The sequence below is a fragment of the Epargyreus clarus genome, unplaced genomic scaffold, assembly GCF_041222505.1.
Source record: "Epargyreus clarus isolate Ecla_fem2 unplaced genomic scaffold, WU_Ecla_fem_2.2 ptg000026l, whole genome shotgun sequence".
Taxonomy (NCBI): Eukaryota; Metazoa; Arthropoda; class Insecta; order Lepidoptera; family Hesperiidae; genus Epargyreus; species Epargyreus clarus.
Window position 1 is genome coordinate 9266393 of NW_027332233.1, and position 24073 is coordinate 9290465.

At 33.7% G+C, this 24073-nt stretch overlaps 1 protein-coding gene and 1 long non-coding RNA gene across 4 annotated transcripts; one reads left to right on the forward strand and one right to left on the reverse strand.

The window, feature by feature from the left end:
- Window positions 1-205: 205 nt before the first annotated feature.
- Window positions 206-15125, reverse strand: mrj (DnaJ heat shock protein family (Hsp40) member B6 mrj). Of its 3 annotated transcripts, none has more exons than XM_073088367.1 (7): window positions 14533-15125; window positions 8152-8247; window positions 6924-7033; window positions 5686-5829; window positions 3643-3822; window positions 2976-3234; window positions 206-2401 (listed from the first exon to the last, which is right to left on the reverse strand). In XM_073088367.1, exons 2-7 carry the CDS (start codon window positions 8214-8216, stop codon window positions 2302-2304), a joined length of 858 nt encoding a protein of 285 aa, XP_072944468.1. In that variant the 5' UTR covers window positions 8217-8247; window positions 14533-15125; the 3' UTR covers window positions 206-2301. The 3 variants fall into 3 exon arrangements, with proteins under 3 accessions (XP_072944468.1, XP_072944469.1, XP_072944470.1); XM_073088368.1 differs by having other exon boundaries at window positions 14977-15108; XM_073088369.1 differs by lacking the exon at window positions 5686-5829 and having other exon boundaries at window positions 14533-15119.
- A 596-nt stretch (window positions 15126-15721) lies between these two features.
- LOC140753619 (uncharacterized) lies at window positions 15722-17826 on the forward strand. The gene is made up of 3 exons (XR_012103591.1): window positions 15722-15771; window positions 15870-16236; window positions 17683-17826. It is a non-coding gene; the product is annotated as an uncharacterized LOC140753619 (long non-coding RNA).
- Window positions 17827-24073: the final 6247 nt, after the last annotated feature.

The following is a 24073-nucleotide window of genomic DNA, read 5'->3' on the forward strand; positions in this document are numbered from 1 at the left end:
TTAGCTTTACACATAACTTACGTATACATACACACATAATTTATATTTGATCTATTGTATTGATAAACGAAAAAGCGAAAAATTTACCAAAATTCTTGGAAGAGAAGATGCACAATGTAGCCCTTTATTAACGCTTGAAATTGTTAAGTAATGCCAGCAGTACATACTAAAAGACATTGAAAGTTAAAAGAAATAAAACCAAAGCTTAATTTTATTTATTATTTATTCATCTCGTAATGCTCATTACTTGCTGATAATTTAGTATCTAAAACACAAAATCAAACAAATGCTATATACATTTAAAATGATGGTGTTATAAGTATTACAGTATCTCGCAATGGCACAACTAGTAAAGCAGCCGGGCATTGCTATCTAAATGTACTCTCTAATAAATAACAAATGAATGCGTTTTACGAAAGCTTGTTTGAAACAATTTTAACTTATACATATTTAAATTTAAACATAGATTTCAAATTATGTATCTTAAACAAAAACAAAATGTTAAGTACTGAATTAGCACGCCGAATTGCCAGTGTTTATAATTTTAAAATTTTCGAAATGATTAATTTCTCAAATCAAATACTATACTCGTCGTATGTGCTTCATATTCGTTCCAAGGAAATTAATCTTAAATTTCTAGTGTCACAGAGGCAAATCGATGTAGACACTTTTCTGCATATGATTCGCATTATTCAAAATAAACTGACTCACTGCATTTTAAAGCTTCATAATGTATTAAAGCTTTCCGCTCGTGAGCCTACGCCATATTAATAATGTCGAAACGAAGCAATGACGTAGACAATATATAAGTGTAAAAAGTAACTAAACTTACAATGCCACACTGAAACATTTGAAGTGAAGACTAAAATTAATATAGAAATAAAAATAATAATTAAAAAAATGACTAAAAATAAAATTAGCTTTCGCCAACTTAAATTCATAGCTACGCACTAAATTAAGTGAGTACTTTTATTAAGTGGCAGAATATCTTTATAATGAATGTATCAATAAATTGTAACCTATCACTGTTTTTTGCAAGTCTTAAAGTATCTGGTATTGAAAATTATTCGGCATCAAGTATTTGAAGACGCTACTAAAGCAATGAGTCACACTTTACATTTATGTACATAATGCATCTAACATTTAAGGCGCACTACATAATAAAAAATAAGCATTACATTACAAATTAAACACATTTTTTATGTATTCAGTATGTTCCTGACTGAAATTAAAATTTTGAAATTATATAAGCATTATAGTTTTTTGATAAACTTCAAAATACCAAGACCAGGTTTTCAATTTGTGAAGTACCTATTTCATATTATAAGAATATGATTTGTAGATAGATTGTAAATATTTTCTTTCTACTGTAACATCCGGGTGGTCCTTTAATAATATGTATGAAGAAGATTTGGTAATGGATTTGATAACATATTCCTTTTAATAGGTACTTCCTTTATTTGGTCTAAAGTGCTTGTTTTAGTATATTGAAGTCGGTTTTATTTAAAAATCTAACTAATCGCTTGTAATGTAGCATAACGCCTCCTTAACGCCAGTTGGCAGCCCGTTGCCGGTACCTTTAACTGTCTCAAAACAGGCAATTATCAAGTTTACTTTTGTTTGTTTCAAAAAAGTGATTTCAAGTTTTTCAACATTTTTTTTCACATTTATTCAATTTTTATGTATAAACTTGATATGTCATTTTTGTATTGAGCACAAGACCACCCCTAAGTATATTTTTCAAGAAATGAAATAGATGATTCTAATTCCTATACATGTCTAGTGGCAGTATTATTAAAATAGTTGTTTGCACTGTTTCTCTGCTACCGGCAACCCGTGCCATGAGGCACTAGTTTACTATTTATCCTAAGCCTTAAAGAAATACGTACAGACTGACCAGCATTTATACAGTAGAAAGTAATAATGGTTATAATAGTATTACATATTACCGTAATATTAAAATAGCATGCAGTATTCGATCGAACGACTGAGACTGAGATCAAACATCGTACGACAGACAGTCCCGACCTGAGCAAAATTTATAGTAATTTTAACATCGAATCTTTCGAATTATTTAAACACCAACATGACATTATGAAACTAGAAGTTAACATGAAAAGCGAAATTAACTTAAAACTAAATTTAAGTAAGATTTAGACATTTTTTATTACAATAAATTTACAGTGTCGGCAACTACGTAAAAATAAGCAGACTAAATCAAAATTGGAACATGTTACTTGTAATATATATTGAGTACAGTTGTCATTTGGATCATGTTTGGTTATGAGTTAATATTTTAGTTTAACTGTACGTTAGCGATTGAGGTACACCGTTGACAGTCTTTGATTTTAGAACCCCATTCTCGTAGGACATCACTGTTTCTCGACCGTTCTCCGTTACCCTGGAGGAAAAACACAAAATCATTGTAAAAATACTCAAGAAGAGTACTCAAATATGATTATTTAAAATAATAAGTCTTTTTTTATTCAACATTTATCAAGATGAGAGATGATATGTTATTTTTAGTAACTGTTACAATTAATAATGGATATGAAGATAAAGGATATTGATAACAAGTGTTATGGTACTCCTTATCAGTCCCTGAATCATATGACTGTTGATATTATGACTGTTGCTAAAAATAAACAAACATCGTCGCATTTTCGCCGTAGAAATAAAACCCTTTAGGCTTTATCTCCATAGGCATCACCGCCTAACCTTTTCCGCTTAATAACAACAGTGTTAATCGCTTTCTGATTCGAGACCGTGGTAAGGACGACATACATATGGGATACACACGAGGCGTGCTGACTCAATTTTCAGGAGTAACAACAAATCTTTGGTCAATCTCAGATATGACTTCAATTCCATCAGAAGTTAATTATTTATAGGTATCCAGAGGCGGCAGTTGCCACTTACGAGGCGAACTGCACGCTCGCTTCCTACTTCAATATTATTTAAAAACAAACACTTACTTCTTGGTGGTAATTTTTTTGCCGTTGACTACGCGTGTTGTTGTTGTGGTGCTCCTCATATTAGCGCTGCCGGGGCCGGCCAGCGAGCTGTTGAACGTCGAGAACGACGTGAAGGTGTTCCCGTTGGACACTGAGTGGGCGAATATGTCGTCCAGACCTTGCATCCCGAACCCGAACGGAGTGAACAGCGACGAGGTGAGCGAAGTGCTCGGGTGTTGGTTGCGGCGGCCGTGTCGATGGTGGCCGTGCCCGTTGATTTCTACAAAAAAAAAAACAAATTGATGGAATATTATAGCTTCTGTGTGCCCTGTTTATTTTGGGAAACAATCACATAGAGGTTCTTAGTTGTACTTGCTACCTAATTATTTACTATTCCAATGCTTAACAGGCCTACTTTCTAGTCTCAATATGTGACTATTTATTGAGATAGCCGAACCTCAATCGTCCAAGACATACTTATTTCGGGTTTTAAGAAGTGAATGACAATCTTATAAATAATGATTAAATGTATTAAATATTCATTTGGTTTAACTGCTAATACAGTCACATTACATACCAGCGCTTTTTGTATAAGTTTATACGACAAACATATTATGTACACGAGATGGAGCAACAGGGTTTGTTCCTTCTATAAAATAAAAATACATTACCATGACTAAATACTAACCCGCAAATAGATCGAACGGAGAACCGCCAAAGAACTCTCTGAACACCTCCTCGGGATCTCGGAATGTGAAGGGGAAGCTGTGATAGCGGTACTCGTAGTCATCGTCCGCGGCGGTGCGCCGGCCCCTGCTGCTGTTCAGCCCTTCCTTGCCGTACTGGTCGTACACACGACGTTTTCTCTCTACACACAATAAACAAACGAATCATATCATGGAATCTACTGTAAATAATATCTGTGTCAAAAAGACTGGTACTTCGTCCAAAATGTCAATTCTTCACGAAAATCATCTATGAACATTGTTTTAGTAACTCAAATAGCGTTGCGACAACGGAATGGCACTCTATTTTAATGACACAGTCATGCAACTCATAAATTTATTGAAATAAAGTAGTAACTGAATTATAGCCATAGAACTGTAGTATCATTAATGCCCGTTACAAGAATATAATCAATCTGTTTAATTCTTGTCTTCCAAAGATCGGGAACCGACAATTTCTATCGAAAAAATTGTCAGATGTCGATCCTTGGTAATCAAAACATCAGATAGATGGATAATTAATAACAGGGGTTAACGGGCAGCGCATGCGGATAGAAGTATGAATCGTACATGTTATTCGTATAACCGCATGTAAAAGGGTTATTCATTATAATAAGCCAAATTTTGATTAACTATTGAGGCGCAGACTTTTTCCCAATTCTACTCACTATCCTTCTATGCTTATTTACTCATTGATATAATTTTCTAATTAAATCGTAAATTGCATTTCGATACAAGTAATATTGCTTTGAAGTAAATTTGTTATACGTTCATAATAAATTATAACAACCTCACGGCGTGAAGTAAACTTAGCCCTTCCTTAAACACTTACTTTGACTGTCAAAATATTATGTCGCTCATCACTTATTATCAAATTTGTAGGATTCTTAGTAATATGTCGTTTAAACTAGATTTGCTATGCAATATTCCGCCTATAAATAGACACGATTGTGGCAACGCCGCCATGATTTTAAATAACATAAATATAATTATACTGATCTGTGTAAATAAAATAAATGTATATATAATAACGTTTATGGATTATGGTAGTGATGTCTACATTAATTTCGGTAAAACTGATTTTAATTTGTATGAGTCTGTACTGTATTGTTTTAATTTAACTAAATACTCTTATAAATAGTACCAATGGTATAACTATATACACATACACACATTTACAATAAAATCATTATATAATATAAGCTTTGTATAATTAGGTAATTAGGTAAATTCATGCAATTGAAGCTTCATTGTTCGTAATAATTTTAGGTACTGGAATGGAAAAAAACGCACCAACCAATTATTACATACTTGTTAACAACCCCGGCTAAATAACCAAATTCTTGTTCTTATTCTAGAAAATACTGCAAAAATTTTCATATTATTATTAGGATCTCACACAAAACTCGATTTGTTAGTTTTTGAGCTGAATAGGAAAAACAATATTTGAATAAAATGTTGTTAGCTTTTGTTAACGTTTAAATACTATCACTTTTAAGACAGATGTAAAATTCTGTGTCTTCGAACATAGAGTTCTATTAGAGCTCTATTCGAAATTTCCACAGATCTAGTGTGTACGTTTTTAATTCGAAGTTACACTTCTTTAAAATATAGAAACATTGATGTCGGAATTTTCAACACATACATAAATAAAGTGTATTATAAAGAGTACTACTACTACTATACGCTGAAAATCTTGTCAATTGGACATATTCTTCATAATAATTTTGTTACTAAAAACAACTTCTATAGAAAAGTTGCATTCCAAGGGCGGATCTAATTTAGCGCAAGAAAATATGCTGTCGGATACTTGAATTATTCGCATACTTTTGGAAAAACAAATCCAGAATAGTAATGCTTTTATTAGTATTTCAAAGGATAACTTTCCACTGCGATATTTTAACAGAAGTGTAACTTCAGTGAACCGAACGTTTAAATATCTGTATTGTAACAACAATTTTTAAAGTGATAGTATTCACAAGTCCCTACGTTAAGTGAACAGCTACCAAAAAACCGGTGGAATGGTGTGTCTCCGAAAAAACCCTTGAAGCTAAAGTGTCGGTGACCATTAACTCCGTTCTTGCTTTGATATCTGTGACCGTGGTGACCGTGACTGGAGCCTCGTGCGTCATATACCTTCCGCTTGTTTTCTACCCAAACAACAAAATATATGGTACATTTTATATAGCTAAAAATGATAAATAGTCTACATGTGAAATAGATTAAGTAAATTTGGCAAGGAAAATGTATCAGGTGTCCGTAAACTTTCCGTGACAAAATGTAATCTAGAATGGATTACATTTATAATATAAAATTAATTATAACAGGACTTAAAAACATATGTGAACAAATGCATAATTTAAATATTATATTGTAATACAGCAACTAACTATGTTACGTTAAAACTGTGTCAAACTAATTTAATGCCTAGCCAGCCACTAGTGTAGTATTATGGTGATGGCAACCGTGAAGGTGATGAACACACTGATATGTTGCAAATCGTTGATTTTTCATTACTTAAAACATAAACTATTTTGAACACTATTTTTAAATTGTGTTACATGTGCCTTGGTAAATATATATTTATTGATTATATAGTTATGTTAACAACCATAGAATATAAAGCAATGTAGTGCGGTATCGTAAGAGCACGTATCCAGTTATTTGTACAGCATATATCTAATTAACTTATAAATACAGCTAGTTTTACATCAATTCAGATTCCAAATCAAAGCTTCCCGTTATTTACGTAAAACGCACCTTTTACGTGAACTCGGTAGCGGAAAGTAGGCTAATCTAATTTAAATGTAATAATGTAATACATTAGTTGCCACAGAAAGGCGAGCAATTTAATAAATGAAGGCCTGTGTCATCATTCATTACGTTATTGTGCATTTTTTGCCATTATTTCTTAATCTCATAGTGGTTATCTAGGTAGGTTTTTGTAGGTACCGTAACGAAATTGCCGATAAATACATAGGCAACATCTAAAAACTAGCAAATCGATTTGATTGTTTCAAAGTCATAAAATGTACATGTTAATCCCGGACTTTATAATTACATGTTATTGTATTAAAACTAAGCATATATCGAAAGAGATTACTAATGTATAAACAAAGAAAATACATAGATACTTATAGGATATTTATGAAGTATCGAGTATGGTAAATACATGTATTAACTCAGTAAACATAACGACTGCAATTCTACACATCTACCGAGAATATGACGAATAGAAACATACCGTCGGACAGAACTTCATAAGCTTCAGAAATTTCTTTGAACCTCCTGTTGGCCTCGTCAGCATTATCGGGATTCTTGTCGGGATGCCATTTTAATGCAAGTTTTCGGTATCTGGAACGCGAGAATATATTATTTAAATCAGGCTAATGTTGCACGAATGATAAGATAAGAGAATACCGGGTTAAATTATATGTTACTTAGTATTTAGAAGATAATGATAAACAATTTGCAATATAATGAACAATATAATTAATGCTGCTAAACTTTTTTGAATTTCATGTTTTGTAAATAAATGTTAACACTTTAAATTAAAATGAAAGACACATTAAAATAACACATTTGGCTAGGATATTTGCGTGCAAATATTTTAAACATATGGTAAACACTTCTATGGTTAAAAGGCAATAAAAGGGAAAATAAAGTATAATATTCATTTTAACAATACATGTATTTAGCTACCTGAATTGTAAATGCATTCTACTAGTATTAATTACTATAAATTAATAAACAAATATGGATTTGGATGCACTTATACCATTAGCATTACGAAAAAAGTAGTTTGTCGTATATTATGTTAGTTTCTCTTTCTGTTAAATACTTGTATTTTTATGTCAAATGATTCGCGAATCTATAGTATATCAATTTTCTGAATAAAGATTTTCGTTCTTTCTTTCTTTCACATAATACGTAATAGGCAAAGCGAAAACAGTACATTTTTATATCTTGTTTGTAGCTGTTTGTACCTTTTTAGGTAATAAAGAAATTTAAATAATGATTATTGTCAAAATTTCAATCATGGTGCCATTGTATTTACATTTAATTGTGTGTACTTTAATTATACTTACTTTACTTTACTTTACTTTAGTGATACTTTAATTATCACCACCGTTAACATCATCGCTGATTTATATGGTCCATTGAGGTATATTCAAAATTGTAATCGTTTGTCGTTTTAAAGATTACTTTAATCAGAAATCAGTAAAGATGTCTCGCAAGATTCATTTTCATGCATGGCTGATATTGTATGAGTGAAGTAGATAGATGTACGTGAATGTATGAAAGCGATATTAAAATTAGCTTATGTAACAGGTAAGGAAAATATTTTTTTATAATAAGAAAAGTCTTTTCGTGTTATTAATGTCATGAGTTTCTTGCTTTTCGAATAACCTACGAAACTTTATATGTATGGAAATGTTTCCGAATAAAAAAAATAAAGTACGTAGACTTACGCTTTCTTTATTTCTGTGTCAGTAGCAATTCGCGTAACGCCGAGAATCCTGTAGTAGTCCACCATCGCTAGCTTCCCTCAAGGGGCACAATGTAACCTGTAAGATGAAACAAGCAAGATTAGTTTGTTGCAAGTTGTTTATGGAATCTGAATAATATTTAACATACAATATAGGGCGAGAGCAAGGTAGATCAAGTGTTTTTCATAATTATGACATGGACTTTCCACTCCACTATAATAAATTATATTATTACATATTTGCACTATAACAAACTATATTATTATGTGTATTAAATATGTTGTGAATTTAGCCGTGTTTGACATTGTTTATACTTCAGATCTCTTCGGATAATACGGAAATCTCAACGGATTTTTATTATCAATGTTAAGATATTTACTCTTACTATAGCCCGTTACTTACACTCAATCTATCTATTGCAAATTTTGCCTACCAAATGTCTAAATTTGTTAATTTCTAGTATTAAGAAATTGTCAAATCTTCGATATGCAAAGCAATGGATAGATTGATTATTAATAACAGACGTATGTCAATCAAAAGTTACACTACAATTTGTAAACGTGTTAATTAACGCCGTCTTTGTTCCAATGTGAAATTTTGAGCTACAGGCGCTGCAAGCTCACTGACATAAAAAAGACTCACACCTGAATAAGTATCATAGAAGAAAGGTTTGGTTGGTTGAATGTTATTTAGTTTATCCATAGATTATATTGAAATTGAGGTAACCTGCTAACAGATGATCGCAAGAAATATCAGCGCAGCTCCCGTTCAAATGCTTCAAACATGAGCTGAGGTACTACCCACTCATTTATTGACTTAGCCATGTCTAAAGCAGAGGCGAGTGGCAGGAGCACAGTGGCAGTTAACTCTTTCGTATTAAAAACTCAACTCCTATTTTAACACCATTTTATTTGCAAGAAAGTCGCGTGACTATCTTACTTACAATAGTATTTGCGAAAATCCGATAGAACTTTCACCACCATTAAAAACTTTTACCTTTTAAGTTATTCATTTCCAGTAATTATTGAAAGTGCTTAAGTGGCGGTCAATGCTACATTTTATTAAAAAAGACTGCGGTCCGTTTTATGTGGAATTGGCCACGATTTCCGCTCAGATAGCTATTATCTTATTAACCTAACGGTCTGGATGTAACGCATCGCTCCATGAGACTATAGCACGAACGTCGATACACTTTTTATTGGCTGCACCCATAAACTCATTTCGACACTGCCACAAAGCGACGCAAGTATAGTGTTATCAAGCACGTACTCCACTAAAAAGGTCTACGTTGGCTGTGTGGTATATGGTTAACGTAACCATTGGTTTTCTACTCAAAACGGGACATCGGTTTTAGTACCAATTTTAGATTTACGGTTGATTCATAAACGAATATCAATTTAGATGTTCCCTACTACATTCCCTACTTAATGTCATCCATCGGCGGTCATTGGTTTGGTTATGAATAATTATCAAATTTATCCAATGCTTTGCCTACCAAAGCTTGTCAATTCAACAACAAAAAATAGACGGATAAATAATTACTCCGTCTATTTTTTGTTGTTGAATTATTAATAACGGACGTTAATGAAGATTAGTTTTAAGTCCCCAATGAAACAAAAATAATCGGTTTTATTGTGCTGATCAAAAATATTGATTACAGCAGAAAATTAAGCATTATGTTAATTTGTTTTTGTCTGTCCCAAAAGCAAATGTTTTTGTAATTTCACGTTGTAACGTAAAGGAGTCTACTCCTTAGCGTGTCTATTTTTGCTTTAAACCTTTGTGGTTTAGAAATACTGAGCAATTTAGCCTTCCGCGGATTTTCTCGGATATACCAGGACGAACGAAGATAAAGGGGATGGTCCCGTGCAAAAAGAGACGTATGGTCACGTTACATGGTACATATTATCGGTAATCATATCAGGATCAACATCACCATTATCTTTAATATGCTCTAGGTGACAAACTTCGACAAAAATATTGTTTTACGATTTCATTTTTCACCCGAATTGAAAATACTATATGCTATACAATCTTTAATGTGGTTCATATCAACAATCAAGACGACGCCGGGCTCTATTATACCTACACAAGCTATCAAGATAGATATGGTTGAGGTAGTTACCTCCACCTCATACGATATTATCAGATAAGCTAATTTTAGTGTGCATCAGATCATATAACATGTAGGCAGTACTTCTAAGATCTAAAACTTGAAGGATTAAAATATATATTGTACGTGGGTATGTCGCGATAGTTCTCGCCGGTGTGGTAATAGCTAAGGTCATGCGCATCTCATCTTCATGACGAGATTTAAATTTTGCATCCTCAAAACATAAGGCATTTTGCTTTTTTTTCAAGACTATTTTAGGTGATACCGTAATGAAGCGCCAGATACACTAAAATCGTATTTTTATTTTCTGAAATCGTCAAATTCATTTATGTGCCAATGCACTTCGTGTTTTTGTGCGCTCCTTGAAATCTGCACCCCTACGGTCAACCAATATGTACGAAGTTGGTTCTCACGTAGGAACGTTAATATATTTATTATGTACCTATTACATTCAACATAATGTCATATTTACTTATGGCGCAAAAGATAATGCGAGAAAAGTAAATTTACAAATATAATGTGCAACACGTACACGTATGGCATTTTTATTAGAATCTTATTTGCTCAATGACCTGTCGCAATCTAAATTTATCCCCTCTTAATCGTAATGCATATTTTGCTATATAATCGTTATTTACCACACCATAGATAAGTTTCAAAACAGGTTCCTCTTATGCCGGAAATTTGAAAAATAAAATAATATTAGCAATGTTCATGTCACCTTATGAATCATGCATTTAGCAAACGTAAGTAAATGGTTTATCCTATATATGACGCTATAGTCTCAATATAAAAACCAATCACTGTAATTAACTAGAATCTTGCCACATGACATGACACACATTTTGTGTAAATACGAAATTCTGTCAAGAAAAGACATTTTTAGGAAATTTAGGAAATATATTTTTATAGTCATAAACAAATAAAATTATTAGGTGCCTGCTAGCTGCTTATCCAATTTTTAAATAAAAGTGAATCCTAGAGACATTTTTATATGATCTAAATATATATAACTCAAAGGTGACTGACTGACATAGTGATCTATCAACGCACAGCCCAAACCACTGGACGGATCGGGCTGAAATTTGGCATGCAGGTAGATGTTATGACGTAGGCATCCGCTAAGAAAGGATTTTGATCAATTCTACCCCCAAGGGGATAAAATAGGGGATGAAAATATTACTTCGTAACGCGAGCGAAGCCGCGGGCAAAAGCTCGTTTGAAATATATTTTTTCTCATATTAGTATTAATAAATCGCGATATTTTCGTATTTCACTGCATAGTAATTTTGTAGTTCAAAAGTCGTGGTTGTTCGTAAAGGCGTGGTTCAGACTATGCTTAATCATTTACTTAATTGGGAATACTTGCTATTGTTACGATCTTATAATCTTTTACATTAGCGTAGTACACTTACAGTACAAATACATTGTGAGTTGTATTTTGCAAGATAAAACAGATTGCAGCACACTAAAGAGAATGAGCTAATACAGTTTGTAATATTAGTTAATTAAACAGGTGGATGAAGAAACTTGTGTGATAAAGAAATGAGTTTTGGATTAATAGGAGAGATCAAATACGAGCTATTAGTTTTTCTTCACAGACTAAAATTGAGCCCAAATTTTAATTGTTCCAACACATTTAGTTACCATGTACTCAGTACTTAAGTTATTTGCTTGCTTAGACAGGTAAGGTTTAAGGCATTGCCTCAAATTATTATTGCTAAGTTAAATGAGACTCCATATTTGCCTAGCTATTAAAACCTCGCTCATAAGCTCTTCATACTTCCCCATCGCTGCCCATTGTTTGGATTTTTTAATGTTTTTTAGTATTTGGCTAATAGCCAATTTTCTTTGGTATTCATTAAGGTCAAATGTGAGCGACAAACATGTTGTATTATTTTCTTGTTCACCATTGTGAAAGTATCTAACAAGTATATAATCTTGTTGACACAGATTTGTTATTCTTTTATAATATTAGCAACCTTCAGTAGACAATTTACAATAGTATATTCTAAAGATACATTGAAATAGAACATAAAAAGTTAAAGTAAAAATGGTTCATGTCAAGGATCTTTTTAAAAAACTTAACAAAGGAAGAGGCTTGTATTTTTTTTTTCATTGTTTTTGCATGATTAGATGCATGATAGATTATCACTAGAAAACCTATAGGCAATACCACACAAGCCTCATCAGATTCTATTTGCATTTGATAGAAGTATAAACAATAACATTCAATTGTGACCTTGAACAAAATTAAACAAGATCCAACATTGCATTTTTATATATTGTGTTGGTGACAGCAATTTTGTATAAACATATTATTATTACATAGCGGTAATTTTTATAGCACATAATGTATGTTTTTACTTTCAATCTAAACCTTACTAATACATTATTAATAAAAATGAAATGAGATGCAATAATTTGTTCAGGGGTTTAAATGAACTAACTATTTAGACACTGCATTTATAATTTTACATATCTAAAAATAAGAAATCAAAAGGGTAAAGTTCAACTCATAAACTTTTGCACTTTTATATGTATTGTTATTATTTTATTATTTTTCATACATTTTAGGAGATGTTTTAATGAATATTAAATATTTCTTTATTATTCTATTTGTAGGAATTGCAAAATTTTGTAAAAAAGTGTGAATACATTGTTACTTTATTGCAATGTCTAATGCATTTTGTATTGTTACTTTGCATTGTTACTTTATTGCAATGTCTAATGCAAAATGCATTAGACATTGCAATAAAGTAACAAATTTTATATTGTGCCTGTAATTAACAGTTTTAATTAATTAAAATTAGTCAAATATTGTGCCTGTAATTTTGCCAATGCCAAGATGAATTACAAGAACTGACTGATAATATTGAAAGAACTCATGGTTGTTTATATGTATATATATTTCCTTTGAGGAATGGTTATTTAAGATGCAATTTCATAACGGTTTTCTAATTGAAAGATACTGCTTCTTATTTAAACTATATCTAACAGTGTTCCCAACTTTACAAACAGTATGAAGATCTTCAAATGGAAATCTTTCTTTCATAATCACATTCAATTCAAAAATACTATTCACACAATTCATAATTATCATGGCCCAATATTAATTTGTTTTTGATGTTAGATAGGTACATTTTAAGGTAAAATAATAAAACAGTCACCATGTTTCCCAGCCCAGAATTCTTATCATATGCAGATAAGATTATTATTATAAAAATATTGATTTACCAATTTTATTTAAAACCACGCTTGATTAAAATTTTAATAATTTGATAAAGTCACTATATGAGAGACAATAGCTAATTAAAACTATACTATGGTTATTGATTTCTGAATTTCCACATACCTTTCAAACTAAAACATGCACTATATGTTATCATAACCTATAAAATTAAAATTGTTTGTTTTTTGTTTATTATTAACTTCCATGCTATATATAATTTTTGATAATTTTGTAACAATACAAATGCAAACAAGCAGTGTTTAACTTTCCAAAATAAAAATCAAACTCACATTTTGCAAGTATTTCTTTGCAAATGATCTAATGTTTTATCTGTGAAATAACTATTGCACTTTCCTAATAGCTCCTTAACCATATTCATATGAAGGTACTTCAATTCAAGAAGAATGATACACTATAATATCTTACATAGCTATTTCAGTGTAAACTTTATGAAATTACATTGCCATGCACAGTAACAACACCTTATGAATCTGATAAATAGAATCTTCAAAGATGTATCCATATAATAAATAGGCATAAGAATGAATAATAACATAATTATTTTGATGATTTAAGCAAAATAAAAACACATTGCATATTCACCTGTTGAGTAAACAGATTTATGATTATATTTGCAGCAATATCTTACCAAGGTCTTTACCACAACATAAATAGGCAAACAAACTGTCACTTGTAAAATCACTTAAATATATTTCAATTCATTAAAATATTATTCCATTGGTGATTCAATATTCTTTCTATTTAGGAACTTCCATACAAGACGCAAAGGATTTACAGCTAGCTTAATTAGTCATGGAACACTGAGAAAGGTCCATAAAAATATGAAGTAATACCTATCTCACACCTACACAAAGTATGATGCAGAATGAAATGTTAGCTTGACACGACATCGCACGACATCGGTATGAAAAGCCTGTTGTTTCGTAATGAGCACGTAAATTGCCTAAACTTATAGCAAATACATAATAATAACAATTTAATATAAGTATACACCAACCTTAATAAAACATTTGTCCTTCCGGTGAATTTATGATAGGTGCTAATCACGGATCGCCAATCGACGTTTACCGAACTTCCCAAATGACACAATGCAACATACACACTTATCACTTTTTGCAGTTTATATTAGGCCAGTAGCAATTTAAGACCACAGAATGGTCGCTCCAATATTTCAGTGTGAAATACACATGCACGTAACGGATGATTGGTCTTGTTCAATGACAGTTGGGATCGAAGTATCGAACTTTACAGAATAACAACACTGTAATCTAATCACTCCTTTGTTGGAAAAATCACTAGTGGAAAATTCTCTTAGTCAGAATCAATAACTTTTTTAACACAGAAATCGGAAATGTTGAATCTAGATAAATCACATTAGTATTTCCTAATTTTACCACCCAGCTCGTTTGACTTACAAAGTAAAAGATACCTATCAACCTACTGTTTCTACAGCGCACACACCATTCGTTAATTCGTTTCATCCATCAAATGGATCACCGATCAACGAAACTACCACTCACTCACTATAGTCTATTCTGTGAAAAATTATACCATACCACTACCACACCTGACACCACCACTTAGCTAACCATAGAGTAAAGATTGACAAATAAAGGTTCCTAAATGAAGAAAATATCAATGAAAACATATTACAATATAATAGTTAAAATTACAGATTTTTATAGTTACTCATTTTAAAGCATGTTATTTTGTATTTGCTTAAACAAGAATTTACTTTCGAATTTCAGACAGCAAGCTTCCTGTACGTGTAGGTTACTTTACTCTTTGGCAAGCTCCACCGAGCGGCACGGCTTGCACTTGTTGTATTTCGAAACTAGTTTTCCAAATCAAAATCCCTATAATTGATGTTAGGGCATGTCCGTATATTTTAGGCATTAACTCAAAATCGGGAAGAGAAACCTAAAAATTGATTATTGTTTAAATTTCTATTCTTTGGCAAGACAAATAATTGTAAACCGTAGTTACGACAGAGGTCACCATGATCGCCATGAACGTTTTAAAACCCTTTTTAATGTTGTCTATGGTTAATGAGGTAAAAGTCATCGTAATGAATGAACATAATATTATAGTGTTGATTATATTTTCTTGAAAGTAAATCAAAGTTTATTTCAGATGCGTATTAAAGTCATCTGATAATATCAAAAAGTAATAATCACGCATCAATAGTTTGATTTTAATTCATAAAGGTGGAGGCAATGGGTCGAGGATGCTCGTGGTAAACGTTCATTTCTTTTTTTATTTGGGGGCACGGCAGTGCCATGCCAAGTCAAGCAAAAAACAAAAAAGCTACACGGCCGTACCTTTCTTTTTTAGAAGCAATTCAAGCCATTTTCGACCCCCACTTCAACTTCGTTCTATATAAAACTAGAAGTCTGAATTCAGTAATCAAGCAAGCACAACAATCAAGTAAACACGGTATATTTCAAATTTCAAAAGGTAGTTTAAGAATTTTACAGTTACAGTTACAGTACCTAGATTACAGTTAGCAACACTATCATATTGAAGTCGATTTACAGTAGATTATATTGCCAGAAATTGCATTGAAAGAAAGAACACTAAAAATCACAATCACGGCCGGCGAAGATAGCCTACCCGCGCCGCGGCTTCCACGCTTCTCGTCCGTTACAGAAAAGCGCCACTTTCTTCCAGGCAACCTTTGCGTTTCATTCCGATATCGCAGGTATACACACAAACCACGTTTTATTTAACTTACGCAAATTATCATCGCATCAGTATGGGTATAAAAATTTAAATAATCTTTATATAAATCTATTTCTTTAGAAAAATAATGGCTTATAATTTATTACTTAATTAAAAAAATCTTTGAGTGCGGCAGTAAGTGTGAGTAAAAAAACATGTCTTTTTATTCGTTTACTCGATAGCCGATATACATTATGACTCATTATGTGACTGCGTGGAAAACGTCTTTTCTTCGACATTTATCGTCTCTGAGGTAAAATCTACGATTTATCAAGTAAATTGTGGTAAAAATAATACGGATAAACTTCTGAAAACCCCCCACCTCCGATCGATTTGAAACTTTGCACAGGCCTTCCTTTGGATGTTCGAAGACAACTCCTAAAGAGATTTTTGGCGCATACCAATAGTTTCCGAGAAATTGCATTTTGAAAATTGGATTTTAGCACGCGCTTTATATTTATATACTGTGGAGTTTTCTATAGTCGGTACTGTAACTTTCCCTGTCCCTTCTTAACCTAGCCAATTATATAGTATTTCATATAGCCTCGGGATAAACTTCTGAAAACCCCCCACCTTCGATTGAGCTGTAATTTTGCACAGGCCTTGTTTATATTAATATAATATAACATTTTATAAATGTGATCATCAATAAAGGTAAGGTCTGGATTTGACCCACCCGCTCGCATGTTATGACAATATGATTTGCCGGCCGCCGGTCATCTCCTCTCATTCACTCGCCGAGCGGCCATAGTAAAAATATGGACCAGTATGGAAACTCCCTACAAGCGTTCGAAACGACACACACACAAACATGCGCCTGAAAACAACTAAGCCTGTTGAAGTATAAAGGAAAATTTAATCACCTTCACCGGTTTACTTCTGTAATAGGCATACCTACGTGATTAATATCGTGCATATTCTCCAGATCTTGTATTTCATATTAATTATTGTAGATAATATTACCTACGCAGGTATCAATATTACATTGAGTAGCTAATAAGGATCGGTTCCCTAATATGTGACTAATATCCTATAATAGGTGTCGTATCATAATATACGAATACGCAGGTATCAATATTACATTGAGTAGGTAATAGTGATCGGTTCACTAATATGTGACTAATATCCTATAATAGTTATGGTATCATAATATACGATAGCTAATATATTCAATAATAAGATTACGTAAAAAATAACCCTAATATAACATCTCTAGCTAATAATTTCAATAATAGGATTACGTACAAAATTTAAAAATAACCCTAATATAACATCTCTATAAAACGGCCCATAAGGCCTACAAAAATACGCGGCTAAAGCCACGGGTTATTTTAGCTTCTTAATACGGAGGATTATATACTTGCACTAAATCTGGTCTTACCAGCTTTAATAGTTTCTACAACGATAAGTCGTTACCGTGTTTCAGATCTTGGTACACTGACATCTATCGGATTGCAGTATAAATTTTGTGTTGCCAGAACGCAGTCTGAAAATAGTGTGACCAAGTTTCTGCGAATTCAAAAATACTAATATTAAAACCATAAATGTGAAACAACATCTGTATTTTTATTGCACACATCTTAATAAAATTATCTTTTAATTAATAAAATAACCTTACTATCACACGACATTTTAAATTAAAATAAGAATCAAAGAAGTTATTAAAAATTGATATCATTAGGGCATAGAAACACATTATATGCCCCAATACTTTCGGTTCAATCAACCAAGGTTTTTTTCCATAGTTAGCGTGCAGAATTTGATAAATACGATTACTATGTGTGGAAGCGTTCATAAATTTCTGTTGACTATGACATGCACGCCGCTAAATTTCGATTGTGTCCCTGCTGACATCGATGTTACGATGTCTTATTTAATGCAAAATCGATATTTTAGTGTCATAAATGTATGACACTAAAATATCGATGGTCATCGAGCATCCGTAACGCAAGGAAAACCTGAGGCTACTCCGATATGAAAGGTAGATAAACTCATGTCATAGGGATTGCGGCTGACCCAAGGGCATCTGTAAGGTACAGACCTCTGCTTAGGTCCTCTAGCGGCTTAAGGGAGGGCAGAAGGGGCGGTACGTCCCGGGCCCTCTATCCTGGGGGCCCTCCAAACACAGTTGCTAAAAAAGGTCGTCAGAACCAAACAATCTATGAAATGCCTATCAGTCTGCGAAAAAAAGGTCACCGAATCACAGGCAACTTTTTACACTGGGTGCCTCCATTCAACGTTCCGCCCTGGGTCTCCGACGACCTTAGCCCGCCACTGCTTAAGTCAGTTATGCTAATGTGGGGCACAGGGGAGACAACTGTGCAATGCAGGAAATGAATCGCGTCGCAATAGTAAATTGTATGACTACACCTGCTCGCAACGTCTTCAGAGCGGACTAGCAGTTTGGCGCGGACTATACCTCATGAGGGCGCCTGGTGCGGTCGCACCGCTCGCGCCGCCCCTAGTCACAACGATCAAAGTGGCGGAGGCACTATCGCCACAGCGGTTTCTGCAATATCAGAGGTGTTAATCCTTTTTTTTTCTCGAGTGGGAAATCTACAAAAGGTACCCAGTGCCGTGGAAGCGAGACGGGGTTATGGGGGTTTTTTACCGCACTAAAACCCCCCCGGTGGCCGTACTCAGCGTTGTGTAGAGGACTCTGGGAATATCCCAAAGGAACGTAATCGGAGTCCTCTCGCAGCCCCTGCCCCGTCAGGCTCCGCCCAAATGAGATTAAATCACCACACGGTCCGATGTACACGACGGTATGCGACCACACATACCGCCGTCCTTCCCGGGGTCGTTGGCCGGGCGGTTCGAGCTCCCACTCTTACGGCCCGCAACCCCGAAAGCCCCTTTTAGTCGCCTCTTACGACAAGCAGGAGATACTGTAGCCCTATCCTGGTCCCGGAACTACAGGGACAAGAGTCGATAATCCCAGCCGTCTTTTATCTAAAAGTGGTAAATACGAGGAAACAGGAGACAAGTTTCACGGAACTTAGCCCTAACCTAAATTTTTTTCATCCCTTGCCTCGAAAAGGTCATTTTAGATCTTAATTGACTTAATTCTTAATTATCTTAACTTATAAAACGGTAGAGGTGTGACTAATATTAGTGACAGGTACAGGTATTATAATACAAGCCATGTATATTCATATTAGGAGAGGCGAGTATAGCGTAATAGGTTACTAGATATTAGTCAAATAATAGCGACGCGTAATAGCGAGGCGAGGTTATGACAATATGATTTGCCGGCCGCGGTTATCTCCTCTCATTCACTCGCCGAGCGGCCATAGTATAAATATGGACCAGTATGGAAACTCCCTACAAGCGTTCGAAACGACACACACACAAACATGCGCCCGAAAACAACTAAGCCTGTTGAAGCATAAAGGAAAATTTAATCACCTTCACCGGTTTACTTCTGTAATAGGCATACCTACGTGATTAATATCGTGCATATTCTCGAGATCTTGTATTTCATATTAATTATTGTAGATAATATTACCTACGCAGGTATCAATATTACATTGAGTAGCTAATAGTGATCGGTTCACTAATATGTGACTAATATCCTATAATAGTTATGGTATCATAATATTCGATAGCTAATATATTCCATAATAGGATTACGTAAAAATAACCCTAATATAACATCTCTAATATAAAATTAAAAATACTTACCTAATGAAAAACCTTACAAACGCACTGGTCGCCCCTACGATTTTTGAAAGTTCTCCTCGATTTATCTGGTCTGCCATCATCAAACCCTGATTTCCTTATAATGGAAACCTTGGAAATGTCTTCTTTCCAACAAAAAAAACATCAAAATCGGTTCATAAACGACGAAGTAATCGCCGAACAAACATCAAAAATAATATATACGGTCGAATTGAGAAACCTCCTCCTTTTTGAAGTCGGTTAAAAACTTATATTTATAAGTACTCCAATGCTATTCCGGCAGATCCTCTTGTCGCGAATGCGAAACATTAGTTGCGCCGGAGGCGATACTAACGCCTCTAGTGTCAAAAAAGGTTAACTCGGAGACCGATTTCGGTTGTCATGGCAGCGGCCGTTATATATGAATACGTTGGAGTAAAACTGTGAGTTGATTTTAATATTTTGTACAAATATAATCAGTTTATGTTATTGTGTGCTATCCTCAGTTGGTAACCGATGCGTCGGACAGTTTGTGAATAGTATCAGCATCAATATCAGTATCAGTCATGCTCTGTCTCAGTATAATCAGGCGAGGCACGGGGTGGCTAAAGGGGAGGTTGGAGGCCACTAGGGGTTGAGACCCCAATTCAGTATGATCAGTAAAGGCATCCGCATCCGAGGATGTGGATGATATCAGGCAATCAGGTTGAACCAGCCCTGTATTGCGTTACTTTATTATCAGTGTATTCCTCGTATTTATGTTTGTACGTGTGTAACCCAGTGCATTATATTATTATCATTCAAATTGATTCGCCGTGTACTCCTTGTGTGAACATATTGGCGACACCTCTTACTAAAAGTAAAACAAAATTAAATCCTTTTTAATGCAAATCGGAAGCCCAATGGATACAATTACAAAGTTAAATTGAAACCGGTACATGCACGTGAAATCAAAGCCTTAAAAAATGATGAAAGGAAAAAGGAATTTCCTTAGAACTTTTTGTTTGTCATAAAATATTACAATGTATATACTATTAAAGAACCTAAACAGTAGTATTTCTCTGGAAAATGAGATACGGTGAAATCTAAATAACTTTCAAAACCAAGTACAGTGTATTAGGATTAAATGGTACACATGCCTATTATTGTATGCTCTATACAAGCCATTGTTCAGCGGATGCCTGACTCATTGGTCAACGAGGTCAACAAACCTGCTTTGAGAGAAATGGGTCAGTGGACTAGGCTGGTACCTGCATTTGAACCTGAAAAAATACATTGTGCTGGAACATGTTCAAAACGTAGTAGGTAAACACACTATAATCGGTATGAGATAGATACCTACTCATCATTAATCCGTCATCGAAGCATGTTTTAAGAATTCTATGATTGACCAAACATTGAAAATATTGGCTGAGGCTTATTGAGGATGAGTCGCTAGTTAAAGCCAGGCTCCAAAAAAACCTACAACACCGTCGGCGGGTGGCCTGCCTTGCGGTTTTCTACTGAATTCATTTTGGGGAGCGTGCGCAACAGGTTCACGATCTAGTACCCCCAGCCCCATTCTACCTTCGGACATCTAGACGTACGGCAGGCTACCATCCCTATGAAGTCTACCTTCCTCTGGTTCGGACGAAACGTTTTGCTTCGTCATTTCTAATACGAACCGCCAAGGAGTGAAATGCCCTGCCGGCTTCTGTATTCCCCGATAAATATAATCTAGGAGTCTTCAAATCAAGAGTGAATAGGCTACTTCTAGGCAAGCGTGGCACAAAAATCAAAGCTTACCATCAGGTGAGATCGAGGCCAAACGCGTGCCTATCAGCTAATAAAAAAAACAAACCATAATATAGAAGTACAAGCCGCACAGAACACCACGGGTAATTTATTTACTTTATTATTAAGTTAACTATATTCACTCAAATTGTTAATTTTATAAGCCATATTAATTAGGTTTATTATGAATATCATACATCTGTGCTGTTTTGTTGTAACCTAATGTTGTAGGTACGCATTAATTTATTTTTAAAAGTGATGATTTTCGTATTAAAATTAAAATGCACCAATATCAACAGCTAATAAAAAGATCTACCGTTCGGTGTCGTTATAATTAAATAGGTAAATTCGTAAAGGTAGGTTAACATGTGAGTAATGCACTGCAAAAAGACCATAATGAGTGATTATTTTAGACGGGCACATGAGGCAGAAGACACCTACTGGCCAAATGTTTCGGACAGTGTCAAATGACATTTCGACGAGTCCAGAAAGATTTATTTAAGTAGCTAGACAAAATTCCCCAGAGTATCGCGCTTGTAAAAAATAGAAAGTCCAAATGATGAACTTATCTAAATAGAATCTATTACTACATTGTCCTGGTCAGTGACAAGCCATTCCAGAAATTATTTCACTTTTACAATACCTAAGTAGGTACATGATGTATAATAATAAAAAACTCTTAAGTTGTTTTAAATACCTACCTAGTCACTTGTCCTGTTAGTTACAGTACCTACGCACTTGCCTTATATTTTTTCTTGTGAATATGTAAAGAATACTGATCGTTTCGTCTCAAATTTTGAACATAAAAATAAATTTCTGTTCAACAGTAATCTATTTACATCGTCTGAAAACGTAGATAGTAGCGTGCCAATGTGGGCGATACGGAAGGTCGCTATGATACAAATTATTATAAGCTGCTTACATGTATATTTTACCTGTATATTTAAGTAGCATTGCATTATAACAATTATTAACATAAATATATTGATGTTGGATAGGTGCAGATAATACCTGATATTTACTTTTACACTTTATTAAATAAGTAACTAATTACTAATGAACATGTTGTGTGCTTGACGTGGACGTAAGACATGTGAAATATTGTTAATTAATAGTATTAGGAACTAATGTGAATGGGTGGATTAAGTATAATTATTTTTTAGAATGGGTACGTCGTATCTACACCATGACAGAGCAAGCAAATAAACTGAGTACGTCGTCTATTTATGAATCGTAGAAGTTAAAAAAAGAACATTTATTTTTAGGCAAATAGACAAATATATCGAGTATCTTCCCATACGATATTCTTATTATAGATTAAGCCATACAGTGTAACGGCACCTCTTATATTTAAAATTGCTTGTAGATATATACATGATCAATGGATTCGTTTAATTTTTCACATTTGCATGTGTAGATTTATATGTCGAATTCTGTTCATGACAATAAAATTTAATATAAATTTTATACATCAAGTTTAAATTCATTATTCTGTATTTAGTCTGTTCTTCAAATATTTAAAACCTTGAAAAGTCTCGTCGCCATTTTTAATACTGATATGACGTCACTTCGACAGTAAGCAATTTTTTGGGGTGGTTGTGACTAGAACTAGACGGTATTACAGTGTTTACTAACGTAACGACATCGAAAGTGAAACAGAATTACAGCTTAACTATATAGTATGGGCAATTACAAAAATGTTAGGGCACTCTTCTATTTTAAATACGAATAACAATTCTAGTATTTAGTTTATTTCATTAAGTACCTTTTATTTAAAACACTTTTCACACCAAGCAGTAATACCCATTTAAGAAATATTAAAAGTTTTCATTATGTTTAATAAAATGTCATTAATATTTAATATCTATCTACTTTAGTATAGTCAAGAAAAATGAATTACCTACTACACCAATAGGTATCTGGGATTCCAAAAATTTAGCTATTACTCACATGAAAGTTGAAGATTTCTCTACCAAACACATTCATCATTTTTATATATTATTAGTGAAAGTGCGAATGTTCGACCTTCTATATAAATTAAATAATTGGCAAGACGTGAATCGTATGTTCATTATAGGAATTGACGAGCGTCACGTATACCGGTTTTATACTTTCATCGTTCTCCAAGATTCAATTAAAATAGTAAGACCTAGTTTACAATGTTCAATTACAGAGGAGAGAGGAACAACCGGCATGTTAAGTTGCTTTAGCAACCTATGAACAGAATGGGCACCTGTTACCTTTATCTAGTATGCGTAACGCTTAAAATATGCATTTTGCCTTACAATCACCACACCCTTCAAACCAATGCGCCTAAAAGGCAGAATAGGCGAGGCAATGGTCCACTGTTCCCACGTGCCACTAATCGTGCTCAACGACCATAA